The 15196-nt window shown below is 60.1% G+C and overlaps 1 protein-coding gene across 1 annotated transcript; it reads right to left on the reverse strand.

Moving 5' to 3' along the window:
• Positions 1-4346: 4346 nt before the first annotated feature.
• Positions 4347-11585, reverse strand: Ak4 (adenylate kinase 4; the record flags this gene model as incomplete). Its single annotated transcript, XM_013514473.1, is given in 4 exon segments — positions 4347-5211; positions 6598-6716; positions 7779-7951; positions 11466-11585. Coding segments are annotated over 4 exon segments (527 nt in total), but the record flags the coding sequence as incomplete, so codon positions are not given.
• Between the last annotated feature and the right edge of the window lie 3611 nt (positions 11586-15196).

A 15196-nucleotide genomic window follows, 5' to 3' on the forward strand; every position in this document is an offset into this window, starting at 1 on the left:
CGGGGCGCGCTCCAGCAGGGCCGTGGCTCCACCTCGCCCTTGAGGCCACCCTTCCGCAGGACGGAGGAAGACGGACCCGCCGGTTTGCGGGTTCCCGCGTCCGCCTGCGTTGCTGTTCTCACGGCCGAGGCTGGGGTTCCCCGCCGCCTCCCCGAGACAGCGCTCCCGCCCCGCCCGGAACCGCAAGCCAGTGTGCGCGGGCCGCCGCTCCCGCCGCGGTGTTCAGTTCAAAAGACGGAGTCCGGGGGCCGCGGTGGAGCACGCACTCCCCCGCCGGGCACACGCACCCACCCCGCCGGGCACACGCATCCACACTGCCGGGCGCACTCACATCACCGGGCACAAGCACTCACCCCGCCAGGCACACGCACACACTCCACCGGGCACACGCACTCACCCCGCCGGGCACACGCACCCACCCAGCCGGGCACACACACACACTCCACCAGGCACACGTACGCACCCCGCCGGGCACACGCACCCACACTGCCGGGCGCACTCACATCACCGGGCACAAGCACTCACCCCGCCAGGCACACGCACACACTCCACCGGGCACACGCACTCCCCCACCCGGCACACGCACTCACTCCGCCAGGCACACGCGCCCATCGCTGGGCACACCACTGCCCACTGGCACACACACGCTGCCCTGAGGAAGGCACCCCACTCCTGCAGGTTCTTCCCAGCGTCGTCGGCCCTGGCGGCGTCTCCTCCTCGCTCCTCAGGGCCAGGCCTCGGCGCGGATGAATCCAGCCCCGGGTCCGCCCCGAGCCGTCCAGGGCACGCGCTGGGCACTCCGCCTCCTCCCCAGAGACCGGGGCTCGCTGTGACCGAGCCAGAGCGCCCAGCACCGCCGGCCCCGGGAACCCTGCGGCTCAGGACCCCCCGGTGATGGCTGCAGATGCCCCGGAGTCCCAGTGGCCCGAGGATGCCCGTCCTCGCTGTCGGGCACACAGTGTGTCCGCCAGCCCCGCCGCCTGAGCTCCAGGGAGACGCCGCCTCAAAAGGCTATCAACTCACACCTGTAGATGGGGGGGCCACGGACCGGACGCGCAGGGACTGAGGGGATGCGTGCAGCTCGCGGTGCAGCGGCAACTGAGGGGGCTGCGGGCCCGCCTCGGGTTCGGGACCGGGCACCGCACCCAGAGGGCCCCTGTCCGTCCCTCTCCTCCTGGCGCGCTGCGAGCGCTGTCCATGGTGGAGACGCGGTGCACGGCTCTATCATAGACTCACGTTTCACAGCCAACTGTGCGCACCGGGACAAATGCCAAGCACAAAGAAACCTTTATTTCTAACAGCTGAAGAGTAGGAATCAACCTTCAAGCCAGATCCCCAAATAACCAATCACACAAGGAACAGTGAGGACGCAGAGCAGAGGACAGGCTGAGAGGCTGCACAGAATCAAAGGCCACCACTGTCCCGGAGGGGAGGCTCCGGCGTGTCGTAAACAGGGGCTCCCGGGAAGCCGACATCTCCAGGACGCTCGGCCCGGGCCGGTGTCACCGGGCCACAGGAAGGCCCGGGCTGGGCGGGTCACGGTCAAAACCCGCTGTAACTCAGCCACGTCCCCGGGGACCCGCCCGCCTCGAACACAGGATCCATAAAGATCAGTAGTACAAATTCTCACCGAACTGGAAAGTGCTCTGAACCCCCGTACTCCCTGGAGTTTATGTGAAGATGGCTACCAACTTTTCTTCCCTTTTCTCTAAATGCAAAATGGCTTGTGCCAGGGAGACCTGAAGCTGGGGTGCTCCTCTGAGAGCTTCCAAAAGGAAATCTTTTATTTCAAGAACCTGATTGTCCCCGGAGGACAGCAAGCACATCTGCGCCATGCAAGGACGTCAGCCCTCTGGAAATGTCCCTGGTCCCTCGCACACCACACACACAGGGTGACCAAACTGAGGGACACCCCGAGACATACAGATGATGGCTTTTTGTTTGTTTGTTTTGTTTTTCTTCCGGTACTAGGAATCGAACTCACGACCCTGCACTTGCGAGGCAGGCACTGTGCCACTGAGCTAAATCCCCAGCCCCAGATGATGGCATTTATTCCAGCAAGAATTGTGCAGTGGCTGGGCATGGTGGCACATGCCTATAATCCCAGCACTCAGAAGGCTGAGGCAGGAGGACTGCCATAAATTCGAGGCCAGTCTGAACTACATAGTGAGTTCAAAGCCAGCCTGAATTACAAAGCAAGACTCCGTCTCAAAAAAAAAAAAAAGGAAAAAATTGTGCAACTGGTACCAGAGAGATAAGGCCTGGCACAGTGAGCCGTTTTGATTTAATGTCTCAACAGGTACAGGAAGCTGCTGAGATACAGCGTCATGGACCCTGGTCATCTGGTCTTGTACTCCAGCTCTGGAAACCAGCCCATGTTGGTGACACAGGCAGGGTGCCAACTTCTGACCAGATCACACTCCCCTTAAAGACAGGGCCAACCCTGCTTCTCCAAGTCCCCAAGACACAGAGAAGCCGCTAAAGCCAGAAGCAAGCAACTCCGACTCTGAAAACTCCTCTCCTGTTGGAGCTGCCCCTCTGCCAGAGACAAAAAGCTGCGCCACACAGAAGGGACCTAAAGGGAACTCGCCAGTCCCCGGAGACCCGCCCACCCAGCGGGGCCTGCGGGACACCCGGCTGTCTACACAGCATGCCACCCCACCGGGCACCGGGTCGCAGGCGAGAGCCCAGGCAGGGGAGGTGCTGCTTCAGCAGCTCCGACCAGGGAAAGGGAGACAAGGAGCTTTGTACCTCATGAGCCCCGCCCCCGTACGAGACGCCAGTGTGCAACAAGCAGCGCTATTTCCGTCTCAGTCCGAGGAGCCGAGATCACTGGGGTCACGTCCACGGCAGCGGGCAGCTGCTGACCACCTCACCGGACACTGAGCGCCTCGGAGGACCCGCCCAGGACGCCAGGCAGGCTCGGCCCTTTCTGATTTAAGCAAGCTCCAGCAGGCTTCAGCTTGTTAGACACACAGCTAACGTTAGACACCCAGTGTCAGGTGAGATGACGTTTCCCAAGAACCCTATTTTGGGCTGGTGCAGGTGTCTCCCGCCTCACTGTCCCATCTCAGCAGCACAGAGGCCGGCGGCGGCTGCACCCCTAACCCGGCCTGGCGTCAGGGCTCAGGGAGCGTCCCCAAGGCCTGCGCGGGAGGCCGGCTGGGATAACGGTGCAGGGTGAGGCGCCGCTGTCACCGCGGGTCAGGTGCAGTGCTGGGCCCGTCCCCGCTGCCGTCCCCGCAGAGACACGAGGAGCTGCAGGACGGCGCGGGACGGCTCCCTTCGGTTTACTTTTGTCAAGATATTTCGAGGCCAGGTATGCTGGCGCACTCGGGAGGCAGAGGCAGGAGAATCACTGTGAGTTCAAAGCCAGCCTGGGCTCCATAGTGAGCTCAAGGCCAGCCTGGACTACAGGGACCCTTCTCAAAAAAGGCAAAAGATCATTTCCGTGAATTGTGTCCATGTTAAGAGAATACTAGTGAGTTTATTGACCAGAAATACTTTTTCTCTTAGGCCACACTATTCTTTTTATTTTTTGGCTTTTTGAGACAGTCTCACTATGCACTTCAGGCTGGCCTTGAGCTCACTTTGTAGCCCAGGCTGGCCTCGAACACACAATGGTCCTCCTGCCTCAGCCTCCCGAGTGCTGGGATTACAGACATGCACCACCATGCCCGGCAGGCCACACTATTCAAAGCCCGGGGTCTCAACCAAGGAGGCCCCCAGCCCCAGTGGACACTGCTGAACTGCCCAGTTGACCAGCAGGGGGCTCCGATCACGTGGTGGGAGGAAAGGGGTGCAGAGGGCACGGCCTGGCATCCAGCTGCGTCCCGTCGCCCCCCAAACCCTCAAGGCAATCATTCTGTGACAAGAAGTCCAACACACTCGCTCCCTTGGAGTGACCCACAAGAAGCTCTACTTCTCCTCGGTTTTAACAGCCGTCTCCGTGGCAACGCTGAACCGCATGGCACCCCCGTGCTGCTGTCCACCCGTCCCCCAGATCCCTGGGCTTGGCTGAGGAGCTTCCCCATGAAGCGGCAAGGGGAGGGGACGGGGTTCGCGCGAGAGCTCGGAGTGCACAGGGTGGGGTGCAGGGCGTGCCCGGCACCCGGAGGAGGGAGCGTGCCTTCCGCCAGCGGAGGCCGAAACAGGCTTTTGTTGGCTCGCTGGCACGAAGGGTCACACAGAAGTCAGTCCCGGGAGCGGCGGACACCAGACATGCCCGGGTGGGCGGGCCGCACGCACTCTTAAGGCAGCAGGGGTGACGTCTGTTCTCCCCGGAGGACAGCAGGACGGTCAAGGCGGCTGCCGAGGGGAATAGGAAGTCTCAGCAAAGAGCTGGCTGACAGCAAGACGCTAGAATCTGTATTTCTGGACCTCGTGGCCACCCACAGACCAAGTCTTTGGAATAGAGGGAAACAGGAAGAGATCGTCTCCCACAATGGCAAGGGCGTCGGCGCCAGTGTGACATCCCCTCCCCCGCAGGCTCCGCCCCCGGGCACGTGGCGTCAGTCACGGGAGGCGGGGCTGGCATCGCGCAGCGCGGCTGGGACACGATTTGCTGTCCCCTGCAACCCACTCTTCTATTCTCCCAGCCATTCTGCGGGACCGGTTCCTCTCCACACACAGGGCGATCCTGCAGCCCTTCTGGACGCTTCTCCACGTTTCTGAAAATTCTCGGACTCTGGGGGTCTCATTTTTCACAGGAAAAGGAAGAGAGCGAGGCAGAGGCAGCCGCGGTGGAGACGAAGGCGCTGCGGGCTCAGCTGGGGCTGCGAGAGCCGGGTCCCCACTCTGGGTCACAGCCCGCAGCCCGCCCGGCAGGAAGGGGCACAGATGTCAGACTTCACCCGGCGGAGGCCAAGCCCTCGCCCCGGGGCATCTGAGCAGGGACCCCGGCCGGACAGCCAGCCTCAGCGGTGGCGCAGGCGGACAGCGGGACGGGGCACGGCCAGGAGGGCTCTCACGCAGCCCCGCACGCGCCAGTCCTCCCTTCGGGGCACGCTTCCCTAGAGAAGATGCCGCGAGCTCCTGGCCGGCCACCAGCGTGGCCCGGGAGGGCGCCAAACGACCAGCCGCCGCCACCGGGGGCCTCAGTTGGCTTCTTTGGACTGGAGAGGCGCGAGCTTGCTGGAGAAGAGCGCGTGCACGTATGGCCAGATCTTGTTGGTCTCCGTCCCCGAGAACTGGTGCAGCACACCCCGGCTCCTGCAAGGAAGTCCGACAGACACGGTGTCACAGGCTCCTCCGCCAGGGCGGGGACCAGGCCAGACTCGGTTCCTGGCTGCCGACACCTCACGGCGTCCCCCCACGACCCCCGAGCACAGAGGATGGGGTCCCGCCTCCCGTGATTCCGCCAGGCGGCCTGTGCGCCCATGTGACAGGGGACCCACATTCGCCTCAAAACACCGCACCTCCCCCCGCCCCCCGAAAAAAAACAAAACCCAGCCGGGCGTGGTGGCACACGTCAGCACTCAGGAGGCTGAGGCAGGAGGATCATTGCAAGTTGAAGGCCAGCCTGGGGATACATAAGTGAGTTCAAGGCCATTCTGAACTGCATAGCGAGACCCTGTCTCAAAAAGACAAAAAAAAAAGGGGCTGGGGATTTAGCTCAGCAGTGCGGGGCTGCGCGAGATGCCGCCTGCGCCCCTGGTAAGGCTGGCTGTCCGGCCAGTGTCCCTGCTCAGGTGCCCCGGGAAAAGGGCTTGCAAGCACAAGGTCGTGAGTTCGATTTCTGGTACCGGAAAACAAAACAAAACAAAACAAAAAAAAATCAAAACACCATCCCCAGACATCACCTTGAGCTGCGGTCACACTCGCTCATGCACACGCACTTACACACACACACACACACACACACACACACAGTGACCTGGGGAGGGACACGGATCTCTGGGGAGCTCAGCAAACAGTCTGGAATTTGGGGGCCACAAGGCCAGAAGGCGGTGTGGCCCGAGGCGGCCTCCTTCCCCAGCGCCGCCAGGCAGGGGCCATGGGTCTGTGCCCTCGCATGCTGCTTAGGGAGTCTGACTGGCAGCATACACCCTGGGGGGCCGGTTCCCACAGAGAAAGTCAGACCCCGTCCGTCCTGGAGAACAGGCGCCTCTGCCCGCTGGCCACTGACTGGAGAGCTGTGTACCTGCCGCCCCCACAGGCACCCAGGTGCCCCCACCCGTGTGCCGCGCTCAAACGCGGGCCCCGCCCCCGCACGTCTCCCACCAGAGCGCTCCTGGGTTCCGACCCTAGCACCGTGAAAGGAAGAGCGAGGGAGAGAGGGGAGGGGGAGGAGAGGAGAGGTGGGAGGTGGAAGAGGGGGAAGGAGGAGGGAGGGGAGGGGCAGGGGCAGAGGGAGGGGCAGGGGGAGGACAGGAGGGGGGAGGGAGAAGAGGGGGAAGGAGGGGGAGGGGGGAGAACTCTAGGTGCAATTTTCCCTTCTGAGCGGACAGAGCCTTAGGGCTGGGGGCTTCAGGTTCTACCCTCCCCCCTGGGATGCCCAGCACTGAGTCACACTTGGGGAGCGCGGCCCAGAGCCCTCCAAGCGTGGTGAGCCCCACCCCCAATAACCCGCACCCTCTCCCCTCCGGCCCTGCTCACCGGTACAGCTCGATGACCGGCTTTGCCGCGTCCTTGTACCGCCGCAGCTGGGCGGCCACCGCCTCAGGTCTGTCATCCTCCTGCTGGACCAGCGGCTCACCGGTGACGTCGTCCACGCCCTGAAGAGAGTGGGAGGCGTGGGTCTCACTGGGGCCAGCCCCCCGCCCAAGGCCTGAGCCCAGCCTTCCCTGCACAGCTCCAGGACGGCCCTGCCGCTGAGCGTCTAGGCCAGCCTGGGCCACACCGTGAGTTCAGCCTGAACTGCACAGCGAGACTCTGCTTCCAAAGGACAACAGCAATTACAAATAAATAAATAAAACTTGAGCTCTTCATTCGGAAAATAAGGAACTACGCTTAAAGAATGTTTCCGTAAGGAAAATTACTAACGTGGGAGAAAACACTTAGTACCACCTCCAGCAGCTTCGAACCACCACGCAGCTTCTGAAATTCTCTGGTTCTTCTGCCAGATTAAATGCCACTCTGCGGGCGCACGGAAGCGGGCCGCGGCCACGGGGACAAACCCTGAGCGCTGACAAACCCTAACCCTGTGTTGCAACAGCCTGGCTTTCTGCAGGCCGGGGCCCCAAGAGCGCCCCGACTTCCACACGCAGCGTGGACACGGCAGAAGCCGCCCGAGGCAGCTCGCCCACAGGGGTCACCAGAGCGCGGCCACAAATCTGAAGCACGTGTGTGTGCCCTGGCCCTCACCCACGGGCCCTGGGCTTGAAACGTCACCAGGACTTGTGTTTTGCAGCTGTGTCTGTGTGCAGAGACCCCCACTCCAGAATATGTGAAGGAAGAAAGGAATGAGGAGCCCAGGAAAAGAATTACCAAATTAGTGTTTTTGTTTCATTTTGGAGACAGGGTCTGGCATGTAGCCCAGGCTAGCCTGGAACTCCCAGGGATCCTCCTGCCTCAGCCTCCCCAGGACTGAGATCACAGGTGTGTGCCATCACGCCTGGCTTAGCCCCACTTTTCCTGGGTCCCCATCAGCAGTCAATGTTCTGTTTTTGAAAGTGTGTCCAGTCCAGCGACCCTGCCTAAGGCCTGCTCTCTCTGCACCTTCCCTTCCACCACTCCTGCATGCGGACTCCCTGCTGCTTCGGGCAGCTGATTCCTGCCCACTGCCCGCTGCCCGCCCTGCCCCGAGCTGGCCACAGACAGCGCTCTGCGGGTCTCACCGGGACGAGCGGTGGGTTGAAGTCCAGGTTGTAGACGCGGCCGCTGGGCGGGTGAAGCCAGCGCCGGCTGAGCCGCTCCTTCAGGGTCTCGAAGGGGATGTTGAGGCTGATCACCAGGTCCAGGTCGCAGACCTTGTCCAGGGCTTCGGCCTGCCCGATGGTCCGGGGGAAACCTGGGCAGAAGCACAGACAGCGTCAGGCCAACACGCTGCCCTGGGAGCCAGGAACGCAGTCAGGACAGAGGAATCACAGCCAAGTAACCCACAAAGGAGCCCTAACCGAGGTCCCTACCCAGCCCTGACGCGGCAGTGCTGGAAGGAAATGCGCTATTCTACCCGCGTCTGCCTCTGGGAAGCTCCAGGGTGAACGACTCGCACGGGTAAGCAGGGAGGGCTCCGCACTAAGAATCGCCCACCTCCGGCTTCTCCTTTTTGAGATAATCCGCCCCCAGACGGCTCCATACACTGGTGGGGAGGTGAAGTCCCACAGGTCACACAGAACCTCAGGGGTGGACCTGTGACAGGCCCGGGTTTCCAGCCGCCCCCTGTTCTAGAACTCTGGGAGGCTGAGGCAGGAGGATCCCAAGCACAAGCCCAGACTGGGCAATGTAATAATTCAGTACATCTCCAAAGAAAATACTTCTTGACAGATGAAAGGGCCGGGACGTGGCTGACCAGAGCCCAGCACGTCGGTGTTTTTCAGGTTGCGGGTGTAGCTCTGATAGATCACTCACCTAGTGTGTGCAGGGCCCTGGGTTTGATCCTGAGAGCCACACAAAGTAGAAACCAAGACACCAACCTAGGTATCTCTGAACAGTTATCCGGGCACACACATACGGACACACACGCGCGCACGCACACACACACACAAAAGCACGCACACACATGCGGGCAGGGACCAGGCAGACGCGGCTGACCTCTCCGGCCGCCAGCTGTGTCCACACCGCCTCCCCAACGCGCGGCCCGCAGCCCCCATGACAAGGGTGCGGCACCAGACCCAGGACGCCCGTGGGCGCGGTTTGGGCCTCGCGCCCGCACTTCTGCGCGCGGCCAGCAGGTGGCAGCGTTCAGCCCTCGCTGTCACGAAGGCAATCTTGGATCCTCCAAGCAGGCAGAGTCCTGGCCGCTGCATAGCAAGAGGAGCTGGGGCGGCTCCTGCACAACGGTCGGTCGCGGTCGCGTTAAAGGCGAAAGCTTCCTCCTCCCCGCAGCTGCGCATAGGGACGGCTCTGTGGCTCCCCATCAGAGACACAGAGCAGCGGTAGGCGTGGTAGCGCTCGCCTGTAATCCCAGCACTCTGGAAGGCTGAGGCAGGAGGATCCCAAATTCAAACCCACTCTGAGCAATTTAGTGAGACTGTCTCAAAACAAAATAATTTTAAAAGGCTGGAGATGTAGCTCAGCTCGGAGGCCCTCGGTTAAACACTCAATACGGCAAATAAACACCCACCTCACACCGTCCACACCAAGGCACTCCCTCCCCACCCCAACCCTGCTGCCCCCTCACCCATCCCCACCCCCACGGGCACCGGCACCCTGTGCATCCCAACAGCCAAACAGTCTGAAGGCAGAGGTTCCTCCCACATATGCCCTGCTCTGAAGTTCAGGCTGGCCTTGAACTCACAGTGATCCTCCTGCCTCAGCCTTCCGAATGCCGGAATTATGTGCACCATCCTGCCTGCCCATCCAGTTTATTCTTGAAACATACCCGACACTTGCGAGGGCAACAGAAAAATACCGCCCTCAGCATTTCCTACAAGATGCAATGGATAACACGGTGTGGGTTCCCGGGAGACCCATGTTGGTCCCATGGGCGACGCTCAAGACATCCACTTAGAGGGACGAACATGCAGAGCTCGGGCGGGCAGCCGAGGGCCATCGGCCTGGACAAGCGCACCTAGCACCTCCTGAACCACCCCCCAGCATCCCTGCGGACCCGGGTCCCAGACGCCCAGGAGAGCACGCACTGCGCCTGCGCGTGCGCATGCTCACGGTTGGGGCCAAGGAAAACGAGCTGCCTGCAGAAAGCCGGTGAGCCCGACCGACCCTGCTCACTCCGAGCCTGCGGGCTGCAGCAACAGACCCAGGAGGACGGTTGCTCCCAACTACCTTGTCTCTGAATGGGAGGCTTAAACAATACTCCATCGTTTAACTTTGGCCAGGTGTGGACACGCACACCTGTGCCTCGGGTTCTGGGAAGGCTGAGGCAGGAGGATAGCTCTGAGTTTGAGAACAGCCTGGACTACAAGTAACTGTCTCAAAAAAAAAAAGAAAAAGAGAAAGCCCCTCTCCCTCTTCCTGCACACACACACACACACACACACTGCTGCCCTTTCAGTGAGGACAGAGCCACACCACCCCTCCTGGGCCCTCCACCCCCGTGGCCACCTCCACACAGCCACGTGGGGCCCCAGCGGTGTCACCTGTCACCAGCGCCCCGACCCGGCCCCACACTGGGCTCAGTGCCCAGGACAGAAGGCTTGGTGTGGAGCTCAGGGACAGCGTCTGCACCCTGCCAGATGGACAGCCAGGGACCAGATGGCTTTTCAGGAGAAGGACACGCAGGAGGGCGCCGGAGCCCACAGAGCACTGCAGAAACGGCTGTAATGGAGCAGGACTGCAAGGACGGGGACAGGAAGCAGGGGACGGGAGCAGGGGACCATCCACCCTCCCACCCACGCACCCACCCATCCATCCATCCTACCCATCCATCCATCCATCCATCTAACCATCCTCCTACCCATCCATCCATCCATCCTCCTACCCATCCATCCATCATCCTCCTACCCATCCATCCATCATCCTACCCATCCACCCACCCATTCATCCATCTACCCATCCATCCACCCACCCATCTTCCATCCACCCATCTTCCATCCACATATCTAGGCAACCAGGATATCCAACCTCCCATCCAGCCATCCTCCCACCCATCCATCTATCCTCCTGTCTGTCCACCCATCCATCCACCTACCCATCCATCTGTCCATCCATCCACCCTCCCATCTGTCCATCCATCCATCCATCCATCCATCCATCCATCCATCCATCCGTCTATCCGTCCATCTACCCATCTTCCATCCATATATCCAGGCATCCAGCCAGCCAATCAGCCATGCAGCCACCTGCCTGTCCATGCATCCATCCTCCCACCCGTCCATCCTCCCATCCGTCCATCCATCCATCCATCCATCCGTCCATCCACCCACCCACATACCCAACCAGCCACCCAGCCTCCCGTCCATCCACCTTGCCAGCCAGTCAGCCCTCTGTCCGTTCCTCTGTCCTTCCCTTCCACCCAGCCTTCCACCTTTCCATCCCTCCGGCCGTCACTCTCCCTGTGCTGCTGCCCAGGCCCTCCCCACCCGCAGGACACACCGAGTCCCTCTCCTCGGGCCTTGGCACAAGGTGTTCTGCCTCCTTCACACAGCCGGCTTCTCGTGAGCTAGAAGCTCCCGTGGAGGGGGCCCGTGCTGCTGCGATGAACATCTGGAAGCACCTGGAGGCAGCCCACAGCCCCGAACTGCAGGGCCAAGGGTGCACGCAGGGCTCAGCGGCCCCCAGGGCTGCCGCTCACACAGCCAACCTTGCGTCCCACACGACCCCTGAGTGTTCCCAGTTTCTCTGATTCTACGTGGTGAAAAACCGCGGCCCGCCGGCTCCTCCAGCGCCCGGTTACCATCACTCACCATCCAGCAGCCAGGGCTGGCCTCTCCTGAGCTCCAGCTCGGACAGCACGAGCCGCGTGATCACGTGGTCAGGCACCAGCAGGCCCTTCTCCAGGTACTGCCTGGCCGCGTCACCAACCTCTGCAGAGACAGGAGAGGGACGCTGAAGCGGCCTCCACGGCAGCGGCGGGGGGCTCGCCTGTTCACGCGCGCCGCGCCTTCTCCTCGCCCCCGGGACGGAGACGCCGGCAGAGGGTCTGAAACGCCAGCTTCAACAATGGCGCCGCGCTGCCTGTTCAGCCATCTGCTGCCTGAGAACTACGGCAAGAGACGGAAAACACGCACACAGCCAAACACAGAAACGGGAAAAAGGCCAGCCTGGACCATGCAACAAGACCCTGTCCCAAAAAGCTTAAAAAAAAAAAAAAAAAAAAAAAACAACAAAAGGAGCAATCAAAAGGCTGAGGCAGGAGGATGGCTGTGAGTTCGAGACCAGCCTGGGCTAAAAGTGAGCTCAAGACCAGCCTGGACTACACAGCGAGACCCTGTCTCTCTCTCTCTCTCTCTCTCACACACACACACACACACACACACACACACAAATGGGAAGAAGTCAAATCATCCTTTCTGCAAGTAACACAAGCTTACACTTAGAAGACCCTAAAGACCTCACACGGAAAGACCAGAGCTGATAAGGCAGCTCCGCACAGGAGCACATACAAAGCCGACGTTAAAACCCAGCAGCGTTCCTACTTTCTATTTTCCCACAGAATGGGAGAAAATACAAATCCTAATCGGTAGAATCAACTTTAACCTTGAGAAACGCATTTTCAATTTCCACCCAGATCAAGCAGTGTGAATTTTCAAAGTGTGAGACCACCTGCTGAAGTGCGGGTTTCCGATGGTGCAAAGCTGACAGTTCTCGGAGGGCCCAGGCTGAGGACCACCATGGGCAGTAGCATCTCCCCAACTCCTGCTTCCCAGGGGAGGCATCACACCACTGCCTGTGAAGGCTGGCTGCCCCACCGTCACAGGGGACATGGAACGCAGCCACCACCAGAGGGTGGGGGCCCACGCCACACTGCAGGTTACTCTAAGACTGGCTCAGGCCAGGTGCACTGGCACAGGGCTGTCACCCCAGCACTTGGGAGGCTGAGGCAGGAGGATCTCCAAGGCCACCTGGGTTACATAGCGAGACCTTGTCTCAAAAAACCAAAATAATTAAGTAACTTAAAAAAAAGCAAAAATTCACACCAACTGTATCTTCCGCAGCAAGGACTCCATGGTCAGCTCCATTTCACGCGGGTACCGTGGGGGGCCACTCACAGGCCCTGCAGTGAGAATCCCAGTGTCTGTCCAGAGCCCTTACAGGACAGCCGCGGTGCCCACTTGGACAAGGAACTGGGCCCGGGGAATCGTCTGCCCTGGCAGTGTGGCCTGCCTCTCCTCCGGGGGCGCTGGAGAGGGAACGCAGGGCCACCCACTGGGCGCCTCACACTCCTGTAGTTTTTCACCACGGCAGGGTCTCACCAAGTCACCAAGTTCCCCGGGCTGGGCTTGAACTTATGGCTCTCCTGCCTCAGCCTCCCAGAGTGCCACCGCACCCTGAGAACCAGCCCTACCTTCAGAACAAAGTCACGATACAAGAGTGCTCCGCTACCTTCTCCTGGCATGACCCAAATAAAAGTAAGGAAGGTTTAATTTCATTTCCTGTTGAAAGATTCTGCCCATTTCAGCCAGGAGTGTGGCACAGTCCCAGCTGAGCAACCGAGGCTGAGGCAGGAGGATCACAAGTCTGAGCCCAGCCTGGGCAGCTTAGCAAAACCATGTCTCAAAATTAAAAAATAAAGATTGGTAGGTCGCTCCCCTCTCCCTGGGTTCAATCCTCAGTAAGGCGCACCCACGTGCATGCACACACACACACAAACACAGGCCTGATCCCAGCAGGCCTGATCCGCCCCCACTAACGGTTTTGACTGCAAACCAGGTCCTCTCTCCTCACCCTCGGGGTGTGCTGGCCCTGAAGCAGTTACTTGGAAGATATTTTTCCCAAGAAAAATTTCATTCTATAAACTGTTTATCCTTGCTAACACTCTGACAAATCTCTTCTAGTAAGAAAACAAGCTTTGAAAAGCTCTGGTTAAAAAGCAACTGTGCAAGTCCTTTAGCGTGAGACCAGGGAGCAAATCCTGATGCCTGGTGGTCACTGCGGGTGTCTGAGGTCTGCCTGTCAGCTCCTGCACAGCCCCGCGCTGTCCCACACCAAGACGACAGCTGTCAGCACCTCCCTGCGCCAGCTTTCACTGCCAAGAAGAAAACCCCATCCAGCAATGGCCAAGGACAGACAGATTGGCTGGGCGTGGGGTACAAGCCTCTCACCCCAGGGCTCTGAAGGCTGAGGCAGAAGGATCCCAAGTCCAAGCCCAACCTGGGCAACGTATCGAGACCCTATCTCAAAATACAAATATAAAGTGGGGCTGGGGACACAGCTCGGTGTGAGGCCCTCGGCTCGAAGCCCAGAGGCACCTGAGAGTGTCCTGGCAGTGCAGGCTTTGTGTCTGCCTCAGCTTCCCCGCCTGTAAGGCAGGCATAAGGCAGCAAAGGCTGCTGGGAAAGTTGTGTGTGGCGGTCCCCAGGCCACACCTGTCCTCATGGTTTACGCACCTGAGCTCACTCCGCACTCACCAATCTGAGTCGTCAGCGGCACCTGAGCCCTCCAGGAGCCGAACCCTGGTTTGGGGCCGCTCTGGACTCGGACTCAGGGACACACAGCTGTGTGCGGGGTCAGGCGCGCTGGGCATCATCAGCCCTGCAGTATCGGGGACCCTGCTCAGGCCAGGGGCTGAGTGAATCCAACACCCAGAAACCCAAAAGGAGTGGCTCGTGGCCACAGTCCTGGGCTCCATGCCCCGTCCTCCCACCACCTCCACACGCCTCCCACAGGTCCGGCACATGGGAGGCTGAGGCAGGAGCATCACAGCAAGTTGGAGACCAGCATGGGCTACATAGGAGACTGCCTCAGGAGGACACAGATGAGAGACCCGCAAGGGTGGCTGTCACCCAGCAGGCATCAGAATGGCGCCTGTGGCCAGCAGCCCTCACCAAGGCTGCTTCCGTCCTGGCCCAGAAAGGTCTCTGCCACCGCACTCCTGGAGCGCAAGCCCGACCTCTGACCGAGGAAGGATCTGTCCCTACAAGCAGCTGCGCGTGCGCCCCAGGCTGCCGATCTTAACACCCACAAACCCCACAAAACGCCATGAGTCACAGCTTAAACCTGCAGGTTAGACTCAGGCTGTCTCCTGGATAAGAGAATGACCTGACCCGCCATTCTCGGTTCCCACACTTGCCCCAGGCGGGTATGCGGGCAGCCGGCTGAGACCCAGCACACAAAGTACTTCTGAAAGCTTTCAAACCAAGAGGCTCCCCTAAGTTCAAGGCCAGCCTGAACTGCATAGTGAGATCCTGCCTCAAAAAATAAAAATTAACAAATATTAATATAATAAAAATAGCTCGATAAAAGCTTCCTAAGAAACTGAATGCACGTTTTACTTGGTAAATTCTCTGAAGAGATCATTTCTTACTCTTACTGACAGTCTTGGAAAAACACCGACTTTGCAAGTGTTACGTTAAACATCTGCCCACCTTTCTGCTGATACCTTGACACTTGTCAGCCCTAGCTAGATTCTAGAAACTTCCACAGTCACCAATCCGCTGAGCGATGGCTTCATCTGGAATTAGGAAATGGTTTCTCA

The sequence above is a fragment of the Chinchilla lanigera genome, unplaced genomic scaffold (assembly GCF_000276665.1).
Source record: "Chinchilla lanigera isolate Chin_1 unplaced genomic scaffold, ChiLan1.0 scaffold00022, whole genome shotgun sequence".
Lineage (NCBI taxonomy): Eukaryota > Metazoa > Chordata > Mammalia > Rodentia > Chinchillidae > Chinchilla > Chinchilla lanigera.